We start from the raw sequence: 21,731 nt of genomic DNA on the forward strand, positions 1-21,731 counted from the left end.
CAATTCACCGTCCGGAGAAGTTTTCAAGTTGATCAGAATGAATAGTAGACGACTTGGAAGAATCTCCATATGGTGGGTTCGTGTTGGTATCTAGTACGTGACCAATTCTTCTCCCCTCCACTTGGTTGCCGTCTTCGAACCCAGTCTCCGAAAAGTCGTCAGGAAAAACTTTGTTGTAGCTGTTCTGATATACTCCATCGTTTACGCGGAGTCTTTAACTCCCCAGCCAGCTAGATTCTCTCAGGATCCGAGGTCTGTAGTAGAATTGAGAGCCGATCCTCTTGTGCTTTTCTAATTTCTCCTCATCCCGAGGTAATGAGAAACATGACATAAAAGAAGGACATAGTCAAGGAACAGACAAATGTGAGATCATGCTACGACCCTGCAACCTCCAACACACCCTCCCAAACTCCCTTCACGAGCTTCAAAGCCCTCTCCTCCTCGCTTCCCTCGACTGGGGTCGAGAGCGACGAGAACACGAGAGCGTCGATGGTTGACGTGTAGGTTCGAAGGTGATGGATGTACTGCGATGCACGATTGAATAGAAAAGCGGGGGAGTCAGTGATCCGAGCGAACGAAGCTCCGACACTAGGAAAGGGAAACACGAAGGGAGAAGAGACGCGTCGAAACTCACCAAGCGACAGAACTCCCTCCACCAGCCCCATCGACTCCAGACGGTCCAATCCTCCTCCGTCCAGTCCGATCGTCCTTCCCATCCACCCTTCCCAAGCAACCCAGCGAGTCCCTTGGGTTCGTCGTCCGAGGAGGAAGAGTCGTGGGAGGGGAGGAGGGAGGTGACGAAAGCTGAAGCTGCTGCGACGAGGACTGCTTTTTGGGTCTGCTGGAGGGAAGAGAGAGCGGAGAGAGCTGCTGCTAGGGCGGCGGAGGCGGAGGATTTGTCTGGTGAAGAGAGGAAAGCGAGGAAGAGAAAGAAAGGGAGGGACAGCGTCAGTTCGAGGCGGCGTCGACGAAAGAGAGCGGGAAGAGCGAGGAAGGAAGATAAAAAAGAGGGCTCACCATCTCCTCCAGCACCCGAAACCTCCTCACTCGGCGTCGTATCCATCTCCATCCCCGCCGTTCCATTCCCATCCTCATCCATCCCCATCCCCGTCGCCGCCGCTCTCCTCCCTCCCTTCCTCTCCTCCTCCTCCGCCTCGAGCATCACAATCTTCCTCCTCACTCCCACCACCCGTCCGTTAACCTTATCGACCCCCATCCTCAACAAATCCCACTTCTGTCCAGCCATCCACTCCTCTCCATCCTTCCCCTCGCCAGCCTCCGCTCCCACTCCCCAACTCCCCGTACTGAACACCCACCTCACCACATCCTCTCCTCCAACAATTCCATACTGCATCAGCTTATCCGCAATGATCACTCTCATCTGTCCGCTCTCCCTCCAGAACCGACCAACGGCTGTGAGGACGTCCATTCGCTCTGCGTCGGTGGTGGCGATTCCACGAAGGAGAGGGAGGTACCGTTCGGTTGCGTTGAGGAAGTGGGAGAAGGATCGAGCTCCAATGAAGAGGAGGGTTTGGACGGTGATCGATCGGGTGAGGGTGGTGAGCGGACCGTTGGCGGGTTGGAGAGGGAAGCCCGAGAGGTTTTTGAGGACGGTTTCGGGAGGGGTTTTGGTTCGGAAGAGGTTTTGGAGGGTTGCTGCTGTGTTGTAGGATTCGTGCTCTGAGGGAGGTGCGAGGAACGAAAAATAGAAGGAGGGCGGAAAGAGGGAAGGAGGAGGACGTGAAAGGAAGGAAAGAAGGAAGGACGAGAAGTCAGCTTCGATTCTCTCGTCTCCCTCGAACGCGACGCGTCTCGACAGGACATCAGAGAACGGGGGAATGGAGGAATGGACTCACCAGGGTCCTCGTAATCGTAACGAGGAGCCTCAGCCTCAGCCGGAATGATTCCAGCAGCCGGCTCTCTCATCGGTTCAGGAAGGGTTCCCTTCACTCGATCGTGGTAAGAGAGACGCGTCTCGAGCTCGACGACTCGTCGAATGAAGGAGGGTTTAGGGTGAAGTCGAGGGAGTTCGAGATCGGGGACCCTGTTGGTCGAGAGAGCGGAGAAAAAAGGAGGGATACGAGTCAGTTCGGTCCCGAGGCACGCGAACGAACGACGCGTCGAAGAGAAAGGAAGAGACGCGAAGAGCGAAAGACTCACCAATCCTTCCAAAGCCACTGGAACCCGAAATTACTCAAGTGCTGACTCAGCCACTCTGCGAACCTCCTACTGCACTCCACATCCAGACCCTGGTCCAACGCAGCATAAAGTTTCCTCGCACTCTTCCCGACGGGAGGGGCGACCGTGCTAGGACTGAGCTTGCAAAGTTCGATCAAGAGCGACGTGTAGTAGGCGACCTGGAACTGAGGTGCTGGGAGGACGATGATGGTCGAGAGGATGGAGGAGACGATGAGGGATTCGAGGGACCAGGTGGAAGGAGGCGTGGCGGAGTCGGAGGAGGAAGGAGGAGGGAGGGAGACGTTGGGAGGGGGTTTGAAGCTTCCTGATTCGAACCAGTTGGGGAACTCGAGGAGGATCCGAGCGCATTCCTTTCGGTTGATTTCGAAGATGGAGATGGTGTCGTGGACGAGTTGACGGAGGATCCAGCCGGAGGTGGTGGAGGGAGAGGGGACGATCTGAACGAAGGTGAGGGCAAGGGAAAGTGAGCTCGGCTTCTTCCCAAGTCTCCTTCTCGCAAACAACAGGACGATCGGACTCACCTCGTCATCGAACAACTCAATCTCACAAGTAGCCCATCCCTCAGCCTTCGTCTCGCTCGTTCCGTGGCCATCTCCAACCTCAACGACTTCAGGAGGGACCATCACCGCTGGAAGAACAAACTCTCCCTTTGGATCGCTGACTCGGTCGGGGAAGAGGGTGTGGATTCGAGGGATGAAAGCGGGAGGAGCAAAGTCGTTGGCTCGAAGTTCTCCGAGAGCGTGATGGAGGTGGGTGAGGGTCTGTCGTCGAGCGAAGCGAAGGGAAGAGGGAAAGTGAGCTCGAGCTCGAACGAACGAACGAAGCGTTCGAGATGGGAAGCAGAGAGAGAGAGATACACTCACATCCTCCTCCTCAGGCTGATCCTCTCCGATACATCCTCCGTAAGGCGACACGAGATCTTTCCTAGCTTGTCGAGTCATCACGTAGACTTCGATAGCAGCGAGAAGAGCATCGACGGCTTTCGAGTCGTGTCGGTGCAGGACGGAACCTCCCTGTGAGCGTTAAGAACAAGCAGCGCCAACGGGTCAGCTACGATCAAGAAGAAGAGTATCTACTCGAGTACAGAAGAGTTTAGAGGGTGTCGGTTGAACTCACCCTGATCAAAGCTTCTCCAACACAAACGACGACCCTCTCCGCTCTCGCCGCGCTCACTCCGAGCTCGTCCACGACGGAAAGGAAGCTTTGAAGCAGCTCGAGGTAGCTCTGAACAGAGATCGTTCCGGTGATGACCAGGTGAGCGAACAGGTGGATCTACAGACGCAACAACAACGGAACGAAATCGTCAGCGTCGTTCTTCCAAACCCGAGCTCGGTCGTCTTCCTTCCTGTCAAACTCACCAGGAGTCTAATCTCCCTCCACTTCCTCTCGTCCACACTCTTCTTGAACGCTCTAACCAGATCCGTCATCACGATCCTTCCAACGGTCTCCTTCTCTCCCGCTTCTTCCTCCTTGGGATCCGCCTCGCCAGAAGCAGAGGAGGGAGGAGGCGCGTTGGGAGGGTTGGTGAGCAGGGAGATCAAGGCGGCGTAGTAGGGCATCTTGTAGGGTTGTTCAGTGGCTCTGGAGACGAGCAAGAGAAAAAAGTCAAGCGCGTCAGTGATAGGTAAGAGAACAACAAGGAAAGGAAGAGGGAAGCAAAGGGAAGGAGGAAGAGCTCACCCCGTCCTGAATCCTTCGAGGATCGCTCCCGTCGAAGAAGTGAAGTGGTATTCTACCATCCTAGCCAGTCGAGGCAAGTCGTCTTCGGCGTGGAATTCCTACATTTCACAAAAATTGTGCGGAGGTCAGCTCGCTCTTTGCTCGAAGCGAAGGAAACGACCTCAACACACTCACCAACCCATCTCCGACCTTCAAGATCTGCTTCTTGATCTTCTCCGCCGCACTCTCAGGGGGAGGTTGCCCGTCTCGCATACCAGCTCCAGCACCACCACCATCTAATCAACCCAAAAGAACTATCAGCTCTCGTTCTTCCGCCCCTCAACTCCAAGCGAGAACCACCCACTTTGCTGCTGATTCGGAGGACGTCGAGGACCTCGGTAGCCTCCTCCTGCTGCTCCTCCGCCGGATCTGCCACCACCACCGTAACCACCACCGCCGTAGGACTGTTGTTGTTGATATCCTCCGTTGAAGGACATTGGGGGAAAAGAAAGGGAAAGGGGGAGAGGAAGGGAGTTGGGAGGGAAGGAAGGAGGGAGGAAGGGAAGGAGTTGAGAGCGGTATTGAGATTTCGATTTTTGAAGCTCCGAACGCTTCCTTTTTTGTTTGTTTTTAAGGATCTCCAGACAGCAGAGGTTGGCTTCAGGCTTGTTGGTGGATAGAGAACATTAGAAATCTATCCAGAAAAAGTCATACGAGTCGTCGTTAAAAAGCTACGTCTTCCCGCTCCCTCCCTCGCTCCTCGTCGCGGGTCTCACTCCAACCCAACAGCCTTCCGCACAGGCTTCACCACGCCTTCTACCAGCGAATCCAACAGACTCGTCTCCTCCGACTCCCCCTCCGTCGTTGTTGGAGCAGGTATCGGTGGAGGAGGCACGGACGACGGACGAGACGGAACAGGCGACGAGGAGGGAGGAGGGATGTCGAACTTGAGCACTCGGGTCGTTTTCTTCCGGGGGTTCGGGGCTGCGAGAACGACAACGAAGGAGTTTAGAGTGAGTTGAGGATTTTAGAAGTTGCAAGAAAGAGAGGAGGAAGATACGGGAGGAGGAAAGAGAGAAAGAGAGAGAAACTCGACTCACCGTTCGCGTTCTCGGAGAGGTAGAACCTCCTGAGCATCATGATGGCTTCCTCCCTGTAGTAACCTCCCCAGGCTCGGAAGGGTTGAAAGGAGTCCATGACGGGGCTGCACGCAAAGGAAGTGGAAAGGGAGGAAAAAGAGAAATCAGCCCTCGACTCGACTCGAACTCGAGCTCACCTCTCCTTCACCGACTCACTCCTCGTTCACGCCAATGACGCTCCCACAGCCTCCGAACCTATCGTTCCCACATCCATAGTAGACGGCTCCTATTCCAATCTGCCTTAACGCTGAAGCGCACATGACGCAGGGTTCGACGGTCACGTAGAGGGTCACGGAGGATAAGGGAGCTGGGAAGATGGGCAGGATATGGTCGATCGCTTCCAGTTCGGCGTGGAGGGTGGCCTGAGGTGGGCGAGGTGGGTGGTGGTGGGAGAGAGAACGAGAGAGAGGACGGATAACAACAACGACGACGAGAGGGAGAGGAGGAAGGAGCAAAAGGTCAGCTCGAACAAAGGAGAAAACGAACTCTTCCTCTACTCACATTCCTCCACTCGTTCGTCCGATTCCTAGCTCTCGCAATCGCCTTCCCATCCTTAACAAACACACATCCAACAGGAACTTCGTTCGCGTGAAGAGCTTCTTCGGCCTACAGAACCAAAACGGGTCAGCTCGCTCTCTTCCTTCCTTCCTCCCTCCCTTCGTTTGCTCACCATTATGAGCGCCTCCCTCATCCACGCTCGATCTATCGGATCCTGTTGATCCGGAGGGATGTACACAGCTTGGTTGGCCATCGTTCTGGAGGAGGTCTTTGGGAGGAAGGGAAGGGAGGCAGGCGAGTTTGGTTGGAGGTCAACTTCTCGAACTTGACGAGGTCAGAGGGAGTCTTGGACCTTGGAGCGGGCAAGTTTACTTTTTTTGCTTTTCTCTCTTCAAACGTTCGAGAAAGGTACGAGGTAAGGCATAGTGAAATCGTGCAACGAAAGAAAAGACGAGCTAAGCAGTAGGAGTCGAAGCAGCAGCAGGAGCAGGCGCGGCGGTCGCAGGAGGAGCAGCAGGACTCGACGCCTTCCCCTCCCCTGGCCCTCCAGCAGGAGCACCAGGACTAGCAACAGGCACTCCAGGACCCCATCCTCCATCCCCTCCATCTCCAACCGCACCAGTTCCAACGGCTCCTCCACCTCTCGCCTGACCTCTGAACCCTCCCCTCCCACCTCCTCGTCCTCCGTTCCCCATGAAATCTCCCCTCGCTCCTCGTCCTCCTCGTCCACCTCTCATTCCCCTAGCTCCTCCAAACCCGTTTGCTCCCGAGAAATCGCCTGAACCCGAGGCGGATCCTAGGGAGGAAGGAGGACCACCCGCGCCAGAGGCGGAGGGAGGATCGGAGAGTTGGACTCGAGGCGTGGACGTTTTGAGGGTTGGGCAGTGGGAGTTAAGGGCTAGGTCGAGGGAGGGGGCGTCGATGAACTGCATGGGGAGAAAAAAGAGGTCAGGGTTGGGGTTTGAGACGGAAGGGAGAGAGAAGAGGGAGAGGAGGAAGTGGGAAGAGAGAGACGAACCTCAACGTAGGCGAACTTCTTTTGGATGCCGGTGACGTGATCAAAGGAGAACTTGATTCGAGTAATCTGAATAACGACGAAAACGGAGAGGTGGAAGAGAAAACGGAGAAGAAGACGCGTCAGTTCACCGTTCACTCGACGCGAAGAGAACGCTTCTCGTTCGACCACTCACCCCAGCAGCTCCAGCTCCAAAGAACTCTCTCATCTCCGCCTCCGTCACAGGAGGCATCAACTGGTTCACAAACAGCGTATGAGGGTTCCTAGGCGGCTTCTGTCGTCCTCCGTCGAAGAGGTTGCTCGTCGGCGAGATAGGCGACGACGTCGAGTTCCTCTCGTGGCCCGATGAGACGGAAGGAGGAGCCGAAGGAAGACCTGAGGGCTGTCTGGGTTCGTTGTTGGGGGAAGCAGCGGGGGAGGAAGAGGAGAGGGAGGCGGGTCGTTCTCCTCCGTTCTTGGGTCCTCCTTTGACACCGAGAGAGGAAGGGGATCGGTTGGTGTCTTGAGATGGAGAGGATCGGCTAGGGAAAGAGTTGGGGCCGGAGGGTGGGGGTTTGGAAGGGACGGAGGAGGGTTGGAGTTGGGAGGTCGAGGAGGAGGGAGGGAGAGCGGAGGAAGGAGTGGGAGCGGCGGTGGTTGCTGTAGCGGTAGCTCCTGTCGAAGGTGCTACTCGGTTCGAGAAGTTGAAACCTGGAGCAACAAAGAAGTAGAACAAAGATTCAGTCTCGAATTCGAGTGAGCGAAGGGACGCGTGGCAAATATCGCTGTCGTCGACGAAGAAAGACGCGACGAACCTTGACTTTTGAGTTCGGAAGCGACCTTCCCGTCCTTGACGATCAGTAGAAGGTGACCGAAGGCGGAATCTGTGAGGTTCCAGCTCCAGACTGAAGAAATGAAGAGAGACCGAAGAGTCAGCGACGGCAACGAAACGAGAAACGATTCGAAGGGAACGAGAACGAACCGTTCTTCCAAGCAGGGTCCTCCGCCTGAGGTCCTCCTGGGATCGGAGGAGGAGGAGGCATCCGGTTGATCACAGCGAGAGCCTTGTCGAGGAAGACTTTTTGTTCCGAGCTGGCGATAGAAAGAAGGAAGAGGCGGTGTGTATTGAGCTCAACTGACGCGTCGAATCGAGAGCCAAAACTGGAAGAGAATCAGACTCACTCGATGACAGACTCAACCTGACTCTTCACCATGTCCCAAACGTCCAAGAATCTCGTCCTTCCTCGAGCGATCTTCGCCCACCAAGCGGTTCCACCCTCGTCTTGTACCGAAAATTCATTAAAGCTGGCCCCTGTTTCGAGGAGAAGAGGAAGGCGAGACGAGTCAGCCAGGAGCTGGACGAAGCAATGATTGTACTTAGACTGCTCTACAGCTGAATCGAGGCGCGAGACGTACCGTATCGGAAGTGAAGGGAGGCGCTGATAGTGAGGTCGGCTTTGAGAGCGAGGGAGAGGAGAGACAGCAGCGGTTCTCGCCCTATGGATGAGTGGGTGATGAGAAGTCGAGTCTCGGATGGATCGTAGACCTGTGAAGAAGACCTTCAAGGTCAGTTCTCATTCTCGAAGAAGCAGGAGGAGAAAAGGTCGAGGAGACGCGGGAGTGAAACGCGCCGCGCGGCTCTCGTCTCCATCTTCGTCCTCCACCCTCCATCGAAGCTGGACTCACACGTTGAGCCGTATCCAACAGTTCTCCCATCTGAAGAGCAGTTGTCCACATAGTTCCTCCTCCTCCAGCGATCGTAGCTGATCCCTCTCCGTTGTCGAACATCTTAGCGACGACGACCGCTCCTCCGAGACCGAGAAGCCTCAACCTCACTCCTCCAACCTCAACGACCCGAGTCGTAGCTTCGTCCAGAATAGTGAGGTTCTCGACCTGTTGGTTTCGACGAGAACGGGAAGGAGGGTCAGCTCCGAACGGGGGTGAGCGACGGAGGGAAGGGAAAAGGGTCACTCACCATGTACTCTCCAGTCCTGAACTTCTCGACGACACGAACATCCTCACAAGCTCCGTAGACTGCAAAGGTAGGGACCTTGAGCTTGAGTTGACCGTTGAGGAGTTTGGGGAACTGAGAGAGAGGGAAGGAGCCGTCTGCTGGTGCGAGGAGAGGGAGGAGAGCCGGTCGAGAGAGGGAAGGGGAGAGGAGTTTGGTTCGAAGGGGGGCTGAGAGCGTAGGAGAGTAGGTGATCAAGTGCTTGAGAGTTCTGGAAAGAAGGATGCAACAGTCAGAGGGGACAGGAAGAGTGGAACAAGGGTGGAAGCAGACGAGGAGGAGCAGGAGGAAAGATGGGAAGCTCACTTGTCCGCGATCCTCTCCAAACTAGCAGGTTCAAAGAGACCAAAGTCTCCAGTCATGATGACAGCTGAAGCTCCAGTCTCGTCGCTGTTTGAGAGAGTGGGAGCAAAGGGAGAAGGGAAGGTGGTCAGCATGGACTGTTTGAGAGAAGAAGAAGGAGAAGGAGGAGTGAGCTCGAAGGAAGAAGGGACAGCGAACTCACACCAATCGATTCAACCTGAGGGCAAAGAAGATATACAAACGTCAAGGTCAGCTCTCTGAGATGCTCTATATCTTGATCTCCGTACATATGGACTCACTCTGAGACGTCTCCTCTGATGTCTGCCACGCAAAGGATTCGCCCGTTTCCTGGAAGCTCAACGACCTTGGTTGTCCAGCTGCTCCGTTCCCAATCAAGCTCGAGGTCAGCATCCTTTCAGTTCGAGAACATCGAGAGATACGCACGTCTGTTTAATCTGCTGAGGAGGAGGAGCCATTGCTCTGAGAAGGAGAAGGGAAGGAGGGAAGGGAAGGGAAGAGGGGGAGATGGAGTTGGAGGAGAAGGAGGTTCGAGCGAGAGACAGACCGCGTTGGTCCTTCGCTCCGATCTGGTATTTCTACATGTTTTTGAGATACTCGTAGAACCCAGTCTAGAATAGAACTCTCTCTAACTCATCGGGCTTTTACATATCGGCCGAGTAGGAGCTGAGGTCAAAGGGAGGGACGGGGAGACTGATTTCCCTCAAAGACTCGAGCTCACCTCAACGTTCACCTCGCCTCGCCTGCTTCTCCTCCTTTGGCTTCTTCCTAGCATCGCCATGTCGAACCCAACAAAGACCAAGACTACCGTTCTCTCAGGAGGCTGTTCTCGTCGTGACAGTACCTCCTTTCAAGTCGCTCATGAACTGCTCGGGTGAGCTCACCTCTTCCCGAATCCCTCCCTCCCCCCTCCTCTCCTTCTCGACGCCTCCCTTGCTCAAGCTGACTCGTCTTCTTCCTCAGTTCGCTCACTAGAGATGTACTGCTCAGCAGTGTGTACTCCTTATTTTGCGCTCCCTTGTTTGAAAGACGAGGCTCGAAGCTGACTTCCGTCCTGATTCCCTCCCTTCGTTTCCTCCTCTCTTTCAGATCTCAGCGAGTGGCCAGCTCTGTTCGGGTACAACATCAAGGAGCCAACTCAACAAGCTCTCTGACTCAACAACAAGGCGAACCGAGATCGATGTGTTCGTTCTCCGTCTGCCGTCCAGCTCTTTTTCGCTTCGTTCGCTTGACCGACGCGTCTCTTTTCTTCCCTCCTCCTTCGTTCACAGGCCAACGAGATCTTCTACATCAACGTCAAGTACAACCCCAAGGCTACTGATCTCGCAGACAAGTTCTCTGTCTACGAGGTGCACAACCTCCCTTTCCATGACGCTGCGATGCTCGTCAGTCTTTCGTCCCGTCTCGTCTCGTCTCGTCGTCCCTCTTCCGCTCGAATTGATCGGGACTCGAGCCTCGCTAATCTTCTGCTCGTCGACCACTCTTTTTCTTCCTCTTCATTCGCAGTTCTCTCAATCGATGGCAGGCTTTGACGCTCCTGGGATCCTCGCAGGAATGAAGAAGGCGCACCTTCCCGTCTCTGTTTACAATCGACTTTTACTGGGTATCTTGAGGTCTGAACAGTACGTCTTACTTCTCATGCTCACACAAGCGTCCTCGTCTTCCTCCTCTTCGACCTCCTTTCCTCCTCGTCGTCTCCCGAACGCGTCCCAGTCACCTCTCCTCACCCACTCGCCGCTCTTCCCTTCTTCTTCTCTCTCTTCTTCGTTCTTCGCCCGCAGACAAGTCATCACCCTCCCTCTTGGCTTCATCGACGCCAATCTCGACCGACTCGTCCCCCGATATCAAGTGGAAGGATAACTTCACCGCGAGGATCAAGAGGAAGGAGAGGTACCTGGATCCGACGCTCGTTCCTGCAGGGTCGAAGGTGGAGATTGAGCCTCTGTTTGCTGAGCAGGATGACGTCTAGAAGTCGAAGGATTTAGAAGAGGGGAAGGGAGGGGAGGATTCGGCTGGGGAGGGACTGGGTTGGAAGAGGTGGGAGGGGAAACGGGAGACGCGTCGGGTTGGATGTTGTTGTGCGGCAGCTGCTGTAACTTTATGAACACTTTGCATCGACCTTATCGAAGTACAGAGTGAGCATGGAAAGATGTCGGCGACTGAGCCTTTTCTTTCAGTGACTCTCGAGAAGCAAAGAAGAGCTCTTGACACGAGGCGAGACCGATCAGACTTAATAAGCTGATGGTACGGATTCATGAGGGAGCTGAGAGATAGATACGGTGGAAGCGAGAACCAAGATCGTGAGAAAACAGATAGCCTGAGAGAGAATGAGAACAGAAGTCCAAAGGTAAGAAAGAGAGAGAGAGAGATCGAAAACGAAGGGAGAGAAAAGAGCCAAAGCTAGTCGGTACAACGGTAGATTACAGCAGGACACCTGCAGACGAATAAAAATAGATAAGTCGAGAAAGAAGTCCGTCAACCCAAGAAAGAAATAGACAAATCAAAGCGCCTCTCCCCAAGCGACCGTCCCGCTCCTCTCCGAATCCTCACTCGCCCGCGCACTCCTCTCCCTTTGACCCCAAGCGATCGTCCTATCCTCGTCCTCCTCCTCCTCTCCCTCTCGCCACTGACTCCTCCTCCCCTCCTCCTCCGTCGACCAAGCTCCAGGACTGTGGCTGACTGTTCCGCTGGTTCCCCAAAGGTTCTGCTCGTCCTCCACGTCGACGACGGGCTGAAGAGCCTTGCTCCCGAAGCTGTCTTCTCTCTCGGGAGGAGGAGCGAACGAGGGAGTGACGGGCATGGAGGAGCCGTTGGAGACGGAGGAAAGGGAGGACATGGTCGAAGAAGTAGAGAGGTTGGAGTAGTGGGAAGGTCGATGGTAGGGAGCGATGGAGGTAGAGACGACGGGAGGAGTTGGGAGGTGAACGGGAGGAGTGGGGAAGTTGAAGGCTGAAATCTCGAGGGAGAGGATGGATTGAAGGGAGGTGGAAGTTGGAAGGTGGTTGTGAATGTTACGGGTGAAGGACTTGTAGTCGCTGGCGGTGAAGGACGCGTCGAGACTGAAAGGTTGATCCGCGATTTCGTCCTCCTCGTCCTCGTCGAGGTACGCCAGTCCTGAGACGGTACTTCTTCGATCCTCCAGGTTCAAGGCTACCGAGAGCCCGACCTCCTCCGGCATAGCAGGAAGAGGCTTCTCCTCCCACGGTTTCCTCCTTGACGAAACGTCGTCGTCGTCGCTCCCTCCTCCCTCCAGCATCGTCGACGTTCCAGGTCGAACCTTCATTCCCACAACCTCGTTCAAGAAGCCTTCCCAAACTCCATCCAGCTCCTCATCCGATTCCGATCCTATCGTCGAGTGGGAGTTCGAGAGATCCAGCGAATGAGAGGAGGAGGAGGGAGCGATGGTCGTCGCGGTTGGGATGGGAGGAGGAGGCCGAGAGGGAGCTGGGTGCTGAGGGGGTCCTCGGGAAACGTATCTCGACGCGTCGGGAGATGCTGAGGAGTGGGAGGAACTGGTGGTGGACATGGAAGCCGTGGAGGAGGATCGCTCTCGAGTGATTCGAGTGACCGAAGGGTTGGCGGCCTTTGGACGAGAGGAGGATCGGGGAGGTCGAGGGAGGAGAGGTAATGGGGGAGAAGAGTTCCCAGGAGAGGATTGAGCGGAAGAGGGTGATGAGGTTTGGGCGGAAGCGCTGGATTGAACGCTGGTGATGCGAGGGCGTTGAGGTTGTTTCGAGAGGTGAAGAGGTTCGGTTGTGGGGATGGTCGAGTTGGACGTTCGACGTTCTTGTTGGATTGGTCGACAAGCGAAGGGATCTTCGTCCTCGAAGTCGACGTGGTAGGATGGTTGACGAGTAGCGGGAGGAGGTTTGGGTGTCGATGAAGCAGAGGAGGAGGCGTGGAAGGAAGGGAAGATGAAGGATTGGACGGAGGACATGGCTGAGGGCGAAGGAGGGAGTTGTTCCGTGTCGACTCGAAGACCTCTAGATATCCAGTTGGACGAGTTCGACGACGAGTTGGCCAAAGAGGAAGTAGAAGTTGGATGGGGAGTGGATCCTAGGCTGGAATTGAGGGAGGAGGATGCTTGAGACGACGACCAAGGAGACGATGATGTCGCACCTCGTCCCGTTGACCTGCCTAAGGAGCCTGCCTCCTTCTTCGACGTCGATCTACGCCCGTCCATTTTGCCCTCTCCGGAGAACGAACTCTCGCCTGAGGGACTGAAAGCCATCCGTCCAGACTGAGAGGTTTCCCATCCGTCCAGTTCGTCCTGACCGTCCTTCATCAACTCCTCCCCTCCCTCTCCTTCGATCCTCCCCCACCACGAATCATTCGCATCCGAACGTAGTTCTCCATCATTCGCTCCAGAACCAGGCTGAGGAGGTAGCCTAGATGATGATACATCCGCTCCGTTCCATCCGAAGAGGACCGAGTCTCTATTGTGAGAGGAGTTGGACGACGAGTGAGGTGCGCCGTGGCAGGACCAGGAGGAGGAGGAAGAGGTTGAGGATTGAGCAGAGGTTGTACGAGAGAGCGTCCTCTTGGAAAGTTTCGAGATGGTGGTGACGTTCTTCTTGGACGACTTGGAGTTCCTTTTCGAAGAGGAGGCGTCCGACGAGGAAGGAGGGAAGGAAGGAGGGACGAGGGAAGGAGAGGAAGGGGAGGAGGAGGAGGACGGCTTTGGGTTCGAGACGCGCTTTGCCTTGAAGAGGTGCATCTAGAGAAGGCAGATCGTCAGCGAAAGCTCAAGTAGATACCTAGAAGAGAGGAGAAGACTCACGACTTGTAGGAGAAAGTCTTCACGAGGATAAGGACAAAGGAGAAGAGGAGGGAGAAGTGTTGTGACTGTTGAAGGAGAGAGGAAAAGAGTGAGGTTGTTTGGTGTCTCTCAAAAGGGGTGCCTGCTCTCTTTCCTTCGATCGACGAGTTTGAAACGCCTCCAATCGAGCTGTTATGAAGACGTCAGGCCCTCGACAGCTCCCCCTATCTTCTGCAGCCGCAAAATAACAAAACACGAAGGCGAAGAGGACTGATCCCCCTCTTCCTCCTGCTACTCAAGCAGGTTTTCGCGCCTGGAAAAAACAACCTCCGAACCTTCACCACACCTCCTCCTCTTCAGGGTTTGAGCTGCGTGTTCAGCTCTCTCTTTCTCCGCTTTTTTTCCTTTTCCTTTGCCCTTGGAGAGGCCCTCGTTTGGGACCCGCGTGGGATTCATTAAGAGGGCAGAACGAGGGTGATGAAAATCTTCAGCTTCTAAAAGGAAGAGCAAACCAGAAAAAAACTCGTTGTCTCGCGAAAAAAAAGAGAGAGGGAGAGAGAGGGAGGGCGGGAGGAGGAGATGTCGGAGGAGACGTCGGAGAAGGTGTGCGTCTCGTTCCCTTCGCCTCCCTTTCCTCGGTACGCTCGTATCCGGCTCTCTTCGAGGGACTCGCCCAAAAGAAGAAGGCCTGAGGGCGAGTCTGCACGAACAGCTCCATCGCGCAGGAAGAACGAGTCGTCCGTTGGGACCAGTGATGGAAAGAAGACGAGGGCTCACAAAGGAATCTCCTCCGTTCCCCCATCTCGCCACGCACTCTCGACCTCCGAGCGGTTCATTCCTCTACCTCAAGGGAGACTTATCTAGCGGCGTTCACCTTGGATCCTGAAGTGAAGAAATCGGAAAAGTTCGCCGCCGAGAGATGGCAGAGCTCGCTCGAAATCAAGCTCGTTTGAGATGAGCTCCTTTCGACGTCCAGGATCTTCCCAGCTCTCTCATTTTCGCGAAGACGTGCACTCCCGGAAGCAGGAGAATTCTGGGTGACCTATATTTGAGCTAGATGGAGAAAAATAATGTGGTAAAGCTCGCTATGTGGAAAAGAAGGCAGAAGAAGTCGACGCGTCTCGCCGACTCGTTTTTGGAACTCTCCACGTTCCTTTCTTCTTGCCGTCCTTTGCCTATCTGAGCGGCCACTCGGAGCGTTCTATGAAGGCAAGGTATCATGCATCCTCGTCTTCCGACTCTTCCAGCGAAAGAAACGACGTCCCAGAGCGCTGGGAACGAGGACTTGAAGCATGAGAAGGATGAGAAACGCGACTTTCTTCTTAGATGAGTTGTTGATTTCCCATTTTCTGAGCGCTGTGGGGACGTCGGCTCTGATTCCGAAGGGAACCCCACCTCTTTTCATCAGCCGAACGTCGCTGATAGGTTGGAACCTTGCTCGTACGAGATCGGGGCTTCGGTTCCTCTCGACTTCCAGTGGAACGACGCGTCTTCCTGCCCTCCTGGCGCGTCGAATGAGTTGTTTGAAAGGTGCAATGTATATCTGATGGGTTCCCGAAGCTTCATTAACGCGTTCTGAGCTAGTCAGGGACGTGAAAACCCGAGAATCTGCTTGTTGTTGTTCGATTCGAAGGTCGCGAAGCCACTGCGCCCTTTCTCTAAATTGCAGTTTCGAGCGCGTCCCTCCCTCTCCTCCCAACCACATCCTTCTCCCCCCTTCCCTCCCTTCCTCCTCCTTCCAAAACCCTCACCATCCTACCCTCTTTTTCTTCCCTCTCCCTTCTCCCCACCAACCACCTCTCCACCACCTCCACCACTATGTCTGCTTCCGTCGAAACTCCCTCCAAGACTGCCGCCAAAGGCATCTCTGACCTCGACCTCACCAAGCCCACCTCCCTTGCATCCAAGTTCGAGGAGGCTGCTAAGCCTGAGCCCGTCGTCGTCGACATGGAGGCTCTCGCTAAGCGGTTCGTTGGAGATCTCGAATGCGAGGAGAAGGACGAGCCTCTGCTGCAAGAGACGTGAGTCTGACTTCCTTCTCCTTCTCTTTTCCAACCGACCTTCCCTTCCCACCCGCCTCCTTCCCGCCACGAAGCTCCTCTTCCTTCGAAATTGAGCTCATCGTCTTCTGCTCCTTCTCTTCTATACCCCAGTGAGAAGCGATTCGTTCTTTTTCCCATCAAGTTCAAGGAGGTGAGTCTCTTCTCTTCCTCCACCCTCCCTTCCCTTCCCTCGCGTCGAGCCATCTTTTTCCTCTCCCGCAGTGGTCTGACCTGTCTCCTCCCCCTCCCTCCTTCCCTTTCATAGATCTGGCAAGCTTACAAGAAGGCCGAGGCTTCCTTCTGGACTGCTGAGGAGATGGACCTTTCCAAGGATCAGCACGATTGGGACAACAAGCTCAACGACAACGAGGTTCGTCCCCTTCCCTTCCTTCCCTCGTCCTCCCTTTGATTCTCCTTCAACGAACCGTGATTTCTGACCAAATCTCGATCTGCTCCCAACTTTTTTTTTTCGACTTTCACAGAAGCACTTCATCTCGCACGTCCTCGCCTTCTTCGCTGCTTCCGATGGTATCGTCAACGAGAACCTCCTCGAGCGATTCTCTCAGGAGGTCCAGTCCGCTGAGGCTCGATGCTTCTACGGTTTCCAGATCATGATGTGAGCTCAACTTCCACTCCTCCTTCCTTCTTCTTGTCCCCTCGGAAGCTCGAGAGCCTAAGCTGACCTACCATGCCTTCGATCTTGCAGGGAGAACATCCACTCCGAGACCTATTCCCTCCTCATCGACTCTTACATCAAGGACGAGGCTGAGCGAGACTTCCTCTTCACCGCCATCGACACCAGTCAGTCCTCGGCTCTTCTACCCGTACATCCTCTTTTCGAGCATCTGCTGACTGCTCCTTCCTTCTCTTCCTCGCAGTCCCCTGCATTCGACGAAAGGCCGATTGGGCTCTCAAGTGGATCTCTTCGAAGGAGTCCTCCTTCGCTGAGCGACTCGTCGCTTTCGCTGCCGTCGAGGGAATCTTCTTCTCCGGATCGTTTGCTTCCATCTTCTGGCTCAAGAAGCGAGGACTCATGCCCGGACTTACGTTCTCCAACGAGTTGATCTCGAGGGATGAGGGTCTTCACACCGATTGTGAGCTCTCCTCCTCCTTCCCCCGTTGGAGCTCGCTTGACCGGACTTGAGAGCTGATCGGCATCCTCTCTTCCTCTTACCTAGTCGCCTGCCTTCTCTTCGCTCACCTCCGACGACGAACTCACCCCGATATCATCCTCTCCATCATCAAGGAGGCCGTCGCCATCGAGCAGGAGTTCCTCAGCGACGCTCTTCCCGTCTCCCTCATCGGAGTGAGTTTAGCTTTTCCCTTTCCTTCGAGCCCGATCTTCGTTCTCGTAGCTGACGCTGTCTCTTTGCTTTCCTTCTTGTAGATGAACTGTACTCTTATGTGCCAGTACATCGAGTTCGTTGCCGATCGACTCCTCGTCTCCCTCGGAAACGAGAAGCACTGGGGATCTACCAACCCCTTCGACTTCATGGAGATGATCTCGCTCCAAGGAAAGGCCAACTTCTTCGAGAAGCGAGTGTCCGGTTAGTCCATCTTTCTTCTTTCCCTTGATCTCTCCAACTCGAAGTCCCGTCGCGTCTCGTCGAAGCCGAAGCTGACCTCTCTCTTCCCTCTCTCCCTCTCTTCTCTCTCAGACTACGCCAAGTCCGGAGTCAACCAGTCTACTGGAGACGGCAAGGTCCACAACCCCAACGCCGCCAAGACCTTCACCATCGAGGAGGACTTCTAAACGTCTCGCGTCTCTCTTCCTCCCTTCGTTTTCCCTTCTCCGGTTCTCCTTCGATTTGTTCCCTCTCCTTTCCTATCCTCCCCCACTCTGCACCCCATAAATAACGTACGCTTGGCCTCTCGCATCCATGCTACCCCTTCTCTCTTGACGCCCTTTCTATCACGATCTCTCTTGTCCTTTTGACGGTTTCCCTCTTTGCTTTCTCTCGTGCTCCCTTTTACCCTTTTGTTTCTTCCCTTTTTACCTTATCTAGTTAACGTTCTCCGGTGCTGCTTTTGGGTGCTCATCTTCCTTTCTCTGTTGCACGATTATAGAAGCTCTCACTTCTCTGGAATCTCCAGCGGTCTCGAGGAAAGAAGGAAGGAGAGGAGGATCCGGAGGTGTGGGAACTGCGAACGAGAAGAGTTTGATTCGATTGGGACTTTCTTCGTGTCTTCGTATCTTTTTTTTGCTCTGGGCCGGGTCATCTTCGACAATACCAGCAGACCCAGAGGCACTGGGCCTTCCACAGCTCACGAAACTCGGAGATCAGAAGTGAACGAACGAGCAGCACGGGTCTTCTCAATCTCAGGGCAAGAAAGCATGGACTCGCTCTTTCAACGCAAAGTCTGAAGCTCATCGATGGCAATGGATCCTAGGCTCGAAATGTCTGTAAGATCCGAAGGACGACGTTGATAAGTCATAAGAGACGGAAGGTGGAGGGCCAGACCACGACGCGTGGAAAGAAACGAAGTGAAACGCTGCGACCTTGAGGTCGTGTTCAGGTCGTGATGAAATCGTTGATTCGTACTGAGGAGGTTTTAGAGGTGTATTGAGCGGCTTCGGGTGAGAGAGGAGTGCTGAGGAAGTGGAGCGGGGAAAGAGGTCAGTTGCCGTCGTTTCGAGTTCTCAACCCTCCCTGGGGCAAAACGACGTACCAAAGGAGAGGGAGGCATGCCTAAAGAACGAAGTCGATGGTATTCAAAGGCGGCGAAGATCGGGATTTGACTGAGGAAGAAAAGAAGAGGTGAATCAACGAGTTGAACGAAAGAACCGCAGGCCTCGAGTGGACGACGCGAGGGACGAGTTTCGGTGGTCTGCTGAAGGGATAATTGAAGGGCTCAGCTTCGCATCAGTAGATCACAGGGGCAAGGAGACACGTACGAGCTCGAGAAACTTAAATTCCATCTAGTTCAGAAAGAGGAACGATGTCAGAAATGGATTGAAGACGTCCCGATTGACGCGTTGAGAAATAGAAGGACTCGCCTTGGAAGTCCTCAGCCGCGTTGAACCAGGTGTACCCATATTTACTCGAGCATGCAACCGAGCGACCTGCTGGAGGTACTCGTTGCAGATCCTTGCGAACAAGGAGGGTGTGATGTCCGCGAGCGACGCTTTCTTCATCTTTCCTCAGATGCTCAACAAGCAAATGAAGGTATCCAAGATCTCATTGAGATCTCTCCTCCCGATCCAAAACGCGATGCCCCCCAAACCTCGAAGAGAAATCAAAACCTACTCCTCGTCGCTCTTCGCCTCAGCGTCCGATCCCTCCTCGTTGTTCTCTCCCTCAGGGTTGAACGCGTCGGAAGGAACGGAGTAGAGTCGGATGATGGCCTGATCGAGGAAGAAGGGAAAAGGGAGAACGAGGTCAGCTGAAGCTCGAGGGAGAGGTGAGACGCGTCGAGGCGAGCGAGCTCGAGGCGCTCTTTCGTTCACAGAAGAGTGGATGAAGAGAGAACGAAATGGGAAACGAACCTTGTTGGGGTCCTTGACAAGAACGTATCGTCCCTCGGGCTGTTTCATGCAAAGGTCGATGATGTTTCGAACGATACCCCATCCGTTGGAAACCGAAACGTTCATCTGAGCAGCAAAGTCCTTGGGCTTGTACGACTGAGTTCCGAGGATAACGTGGCGGGTGTGGTCTTTGGGGGTAGATCGAGCGATGTAACTGTGAAGAAAGGCGAGAGGCGAAAGCGAGGGAGGGAGGAGTGAGTCAGTTGAAGGCGAGGGAAAGGACGAAAGAAAGAACGACGAGAGGGAGGAAGAGGTTTCGGGGAGAGCGACGGGTTGGGATAGAAGTATATGTGAGATGAGAGACAGTAAGAGGGAACAAGACTCACCCCATCTTCATAACCTCAGCTCCAGCCAAAATCGACTGAACCGCCCACCTCGCCAACTTCGCCGAGTTGTTCTTCATCTCCATAGCGGCAACAGCTCCCCTCTGAGTATCCAACTTCTGCTTCCAATCCACCGCAGGCACTCCACCGCTCGAGGCTCCCGTAGGTCCGTTGAGGAGGGTCTTGACGGTAACGAAGGTGTCCTCTCCTCCCTTCTCGACGCTCTTGATAACCGAATCGACCTCGGTCCTGACGACCATGGTGACTCCGTCGGATCCCTCGGAAGGAGTGGAGAGGTTGAACTTCCTGTAGCGGTAACCGCACGAGGCGAGAGGATCGGTCTCCTCTCCTGGGGAGTAGAAGGGGTTGGGGTTTCCGAGGTTTACTCGAGAGGCTTTTTTGGTGGAGGCCTCGGCTTCCGAGACGACCTGGCAGGCGAAGTTGGAGTTGACGAAGGTGGCTTCGAGGGAGAGGGCGGGGGCAGAGTTGGAAGCGTCGGTTTCCGAAACCTCGGGAGGAGGGTCGGACGCGTTCTCGTTGACCGTGATGTAGTCTGCAGAGGAGGGAAGAGGGACAGAAGGGAGTCAGCGTCATCTCTTAGACTAGAAAGAGCTCGAGAGGGATGCCTCGAGAACGCGTAGGTAGAAGCTGAGAGACGAGAAGAGGAAGAAGAAGTCGAAGCTCACCGAAAGCAGATCCCTCCCTCTTGTCCAAGAACAACTTGTCTCCCTCCCTGACCATGACGATATCCCACGAGTTGACACTCCTAGGAGCACACATGAGCAAACTGAGGATGGCGTCGGTAGCGAAGACAGTGGCCGAGTCCTTGGAAGCGAGCTCCTGGATGACGGGATCGTCGGAGGTGGTTGGGTTGTATCGAGTTCGGTCGATAGTTTGGAGGGGAAGGGAGGTCTTGGTGTTGATTCGGTCGTAGGACTTCTCGTAGGCGTAGATGGTACCGTAGGAGGAGCTGTTGGAAGCGAAAAAGGAAGTGGGTGAGCAAGAGAAAGAACACGACGTGTAGAAGGAAGGAAGGGACGAAGGGACGCACAGAGTCTCGGGGTCTTCGACGGTGAGGGAGAGCTTAGCGAGACGAGCGAACTCGATCTCCTCGAGCATGGACCACTCAGGGTTGATGGCGACGGAGGACTCCCTGGTTCGGGTGTTCTGTTGAAGGGAGAGCAGGAGGAAGGTGAGCTTGAATGAAGGGAAAAAGCTGAAACGCGAGCTCGAGATCTCGTTGTCGAACGCACCTGGTTCCAGCTGTTCCATCCTCCCCTTCCTCCACCTCGCTGTCCTCCACCCCTCTGAGCTCCACCACGCTGTCCACCTCGAGCGTTTCCTCCAGCTCCAGCTCCGTTCCTCTGTCCAGCGTTGGCTCCTCCTCTGCTGGCACCTCCGGAAGCTCCTCCTCGACCTCCTCGAGAAAGTCCAACTCCTCCCCTGGGCTTGACTCCAGCTCCGGACTTGTTGTCGACGAGAGAGAAGCTCTTCTCGTCCTCGTCGTGGACGTATCCGAAGGCGTTGTTGGTGGAAGGACCTCCAGCGGGTTGCTGATCTCGACGGTTGCTGGAGGATCGGTTGGCGTTGGATCGCGAAGGGTTCGAGGTCGAAGAAGGAGCGTCGTACCACTCGGCGATTCGATCAATCTTGTCAGACTTGTTGTAGTGAGCGTAAGGAATACTAAGAGGAGCAGAGGAAGACGAGAAGAAGAGGAGAGAAAGAGGAGGAAGGAAAGGGGATGGTCAGCTTGGAAGGAAAGGGAAGGAAGGAGAGGAGAGAGCTCGTGAAAAAGAAGGAAGCAGGATGGGAGAGCTCACTCCTTGAACGCTCCAGGAAGGTGGGATCCCGAAGGTCCCCAGGAGTCGTTGTCGATGATCTCGGGAAGAACGAAATCCATAATTTGAGAAAAGAAGAGGAGAGGGGGAGGGTGAGAGTTGAGGGAGAAGGAAAGGGAGGGAGCGACCTCGAGATTCCTTGTTCGGAAGAAAAAACGCAGTCGAGCTATCTAGAGGAAGCAGGGGAGGAAAAGTTTGCGTTCTGCTTTTCGAGATCTTGCATGTAGAGTGAGGAAGATCTAGCAGCATATAGCCCCCGAAAAAAGTAGCCTCCAAATCTACTGGGAGCGCCAAAGGCAAGACCAAGGCCGACCCCCTCATGAACGCGTCGTCTCTCAGCCCAGCGTCGGTTCCTCTTCTGCTCCAAACCTTCGTAGACGTATCCAAGCATATTTCTACTCAATGAGAGCTCTTTGGACTGA

At 54.8% G+C, this 21,731-nt stretch overlaps 7 protein-coding genes across 7 annotated transcripts; 2 read left to right on the forward strand and 5 right to left on the reverse strand.

Annotated features, from left to right (window-relative positions):
• Positions 1-287: 287 nt before the first annotated feature.
• Positions 288-4,427, reverse strand: STO1 (Sto1p). The gene is made up of 11 exons (XM_076640625.1): positions 4,054-4,427; positions 3,880-3,977; positions 3,558-3,780; positions 3,316-3,471; positions 3,063-3,212; positions 2,721-2,960; positions 2,161-2,636; positions 1,857-2,044; positions 1,018-1,680; positions 635-900; positions 288-524 (listed from the first exon to the last, which is right to left on the reverse strand). The coding sequence occupies exons 1-11, from the start codon at positions 4,129-4,131 to the stop codon at positions 375-377; spliced, it is 2,688 nt and encodes an 895-aa protein (XP_076496131.1). The 5' UTR covers positions 4,132-4,427; the 3' UTR covers positions 288-374.
• A 1-nt stretch (position 4,428) lies between these two features.
• TAD2 (tRNA(adenine34) deaminase) lies at positions 4,429-5,799 on the reverse strand. Its single transcript, XM_076640626.1, has 5 exons — positions 5,668-5,799; positions 5,499-5,603; positions 5,154-5,359; positions 4,959-5,062; positions 4,429-4,842 (listed from the first exon to the last, which is right to left on the reverse strand). Exons 1-5 carry the CDS (start codon positions 5,746-5,748, stop codon positions 4,631-4,633), a joined length of 708 nt encoding a protein of 235 aa, XP_076496132.1. The 5' UTR covers positions 5,749-5,799; the 3' UTR covers positions 4,429-4,630.
• Positions 5,800-5,904: 105 nt separating this feature from the next.
• BDY24DRAFT_390219 (uncharacterized protein) lies at positions 5,905-9,341 on the reverse strand. The gene is made up of 13 exons (XM_076640627.1): positions 9,248-9,341; positions 9,103-9,180; positions 9,006-9,020; positions 8,807-8,890; positions 8,465-8,711; positions 8,176-8,382; positions 7,906-8,035; positions 7,672-7,801; positions 7,472-7,581; positions 7,305-7,394; positions 6,686-7,200; positions 6,514-6,579; positions 5,905-6,421 (listed from the first exon to the last, which is right to left on the reverse strand). Exons 1-13 carry the CDS (start codon positions 9,277-9,279, stop codon positions 5,951-5,953), a joined length of 2,175 nt encoding a protein of 724 aa, XP_076496133.1. The 5' UTR covers positions 9,280-9,341; the 3' UTR covers positions 5,905-5,950.
• A 259-nt stretch (positions 9,342-9,600) lies between these two features.
• Positions 9,601-10,790, forward strand: BDY24DRAFT_370443 (uncharacterized protein; the record flags this gene model as incomplete). Its single annotated transcript, XM_076638109.1, has 5 exons — positions 9,601-9,695; positions 9,911-10,043; positions 10,093-10,206; positions 10,328-10,443; positions 10,535-10,790. 5 exons carry the CDS (start codon positions 9,601-9,603, stop codon positions 10,788-10,790), a joined length of 714 nt encoding a protein of 237 aa, XP_076496134.1.
• Positions 10,791-11,001: 211 nt separating this feature from the next.
• BDY24DRAFT_441677 (uncharacterized protein) lies at positions 11,002-13,692 on the reverse strand. Its single transcript, XM_076644632.1, has 2 exons — positions 13,602-13,692; positions 11,002-13,538 (listed from the first exon to the last, which is right to left on the reverse strand). Exon 2 carries the CDS (start codon positions 13,536-13,538, stop codon positions 11,322-11,324), a length of 2,217 nt encoding a protein of 738 aa, XP_076496135.1. The 5' UTR covers positions 13,602-13,692; the 3' UTR covers positions 11,002-11,321.
• A 1,584-nt stretch (positions 13,693-15,276) lies between these two features.
• On the forward strand, positions 15,277-17,709 carry RNR2 (ribonucleotide-diphosphate reductase subunit RNR2). The gene is made up of 9 exons (XM_076640628.1): positions 15,277-15,601; positions 15,734-15,773; positions 15,888-15,992; positions 16,105-16,238; positions 16,329-16,423; positions 16,501-16,716; positions 16,801-16,928; positions 17,010-17,169; positions 17,281-17,709. The coding sequence occupies exons 1-9, from the start codon at positions 15,399-15,401 to the stop codon at positions 17,373-17,375; spliced, it is 1,176 nt and encodes a 391-aa protein (XP_076496136.1). The 5' UTR covers positions 15,277-15,398; the 3' UTR covers positions 17,376-17,709.
• A 1,157-nt stretch (positions 17,710-18,866) lies between these two features.
• Positions 18,867-21,371, reverse strand: BDY24DRAFT_340898 (eukaryotic translation initiation factor 3 subunit D; the record flags this gene model as incomplete). Its single annotated transcript, XM_076637418.1, has 7 exons — positions 18,867-18,968; positions 19,110-19,302; positions 19,475-20,024; positions 20,158-20,441; positions 20,523-20,638; positions 20,725-21,154; positions 21,292-21,371. 7 exons carry the CDS (start codon positions 21,369-21,371, stop codon positions 18,867-18,869), a joined length of 1,755 nt encoding a protein of 584 aa, XP_076496137.1.
• Positions 21,372-21,731: the final 360 nt, after the last annotated feature.

This window comes from Mrakia frigida (assembly GCF_051309035.1).
Source record: "Mrakia frigida strain ATCC 22029 unplaced genomic scaffold BDY24scaffold_17, whole genome shotgun sequence".
In the NCBI taxonomy this organism is placed as follows: domain Eukaryota; kingdom Fungi; phylum Basidiomycota; class Tremellomycetes; order Cystofilobasidiales; family Mrakiaceae; genus Mrakia; species Mrakia frigida.

Coding starts and splice junctions, on each gene's coding strand:
- RNR2 (XM_076640628.1), top strand. CDS start 15,399: ATGTCTGCTTCCGTCGAAACTCCCTCCAAGACTGCCGCCAAAGGCATC. Junction 15,602..15,733: donor GAGCCTCTGCTGCAAGAGAC/GTGAGTCTGACT, acceptor TCTATACCCCAG/TGAGAAGCGATTCGTTCTTT. Junction 16,424..16,500: donor CTTCACCGCCATCGACACCA/GTCAGTCCTCGG, acceptor TCTTCCTCGCAG/TCCCCTGCATTCGACGAAAG.
- STO1 (XM_076640625.1), bottom strand. CDS start 4,131: ATGCGAGACGGGCAACCTCCCCCTGAGAGTGCGGCGGAGAAGATCAAG. Junction 2,045..2,160: donor CAGTGGCTTTGGAAGGATTG/GTGAGTCTTTCG, acceptor CTCGACCAACAG/GGTCCCCGATCTCGAACTCC. Junction 1,681..1,856: donor TTACGATTACGAGGACCCTG/GTGAGTCCATTC, acceptor CACCTCCCTCAG/AGCACGAATCCTACAACACA.
- BDY24DRAFT_441677 (XM_076644632.1), bottom strand. CDS start 13,538: ATGCACCTCTTCAAGGCAAAGCGCGTCTCGAACCCAAAGCCGTCCTCC.
- TAD2 (XM_076640626.1), bottom strand. CDS start 5,748: ATGGCCAACCAAGCTGTGTACATCCCTCCGGATCAACAGGATCCGATA. Junction 5,604..5,667: donor TGAGGGAGGCGCTCATAATG/GTGAGCAAACGA, acceptor TTGGTTCTGTAG/GCCGAAGAAGCTCTTCACGC. Junction 5,360..5,498: donor GGACGAACGAGTGGAGGAAT/GTGAGTAGAGGA, acceptor CGCCCACCTCAG/GCCACCCTCCACGCCGAACT.
- BDY24DRAFT_390219 (XM_076640627.1), bottom strand. CDS start 9,279: ATGGCTCCTCCTCCTCAGCAGATTAAACAGAC. Junction 7,582..7,671: donor CAGGTTGAGTCTGTCATCGA/GTGAGTCTGATT, acceptor TTCTATCGCCAG/CTCGGAACAAAAAGTCTTCC. Junction 6,580..6,685: donor TTGGAGCTGGAGCTGCTGGG/GTGAGTGGTCGA, acceptor GTCGTTATTCAG/ATTACTCGAATCAAGTTCTC.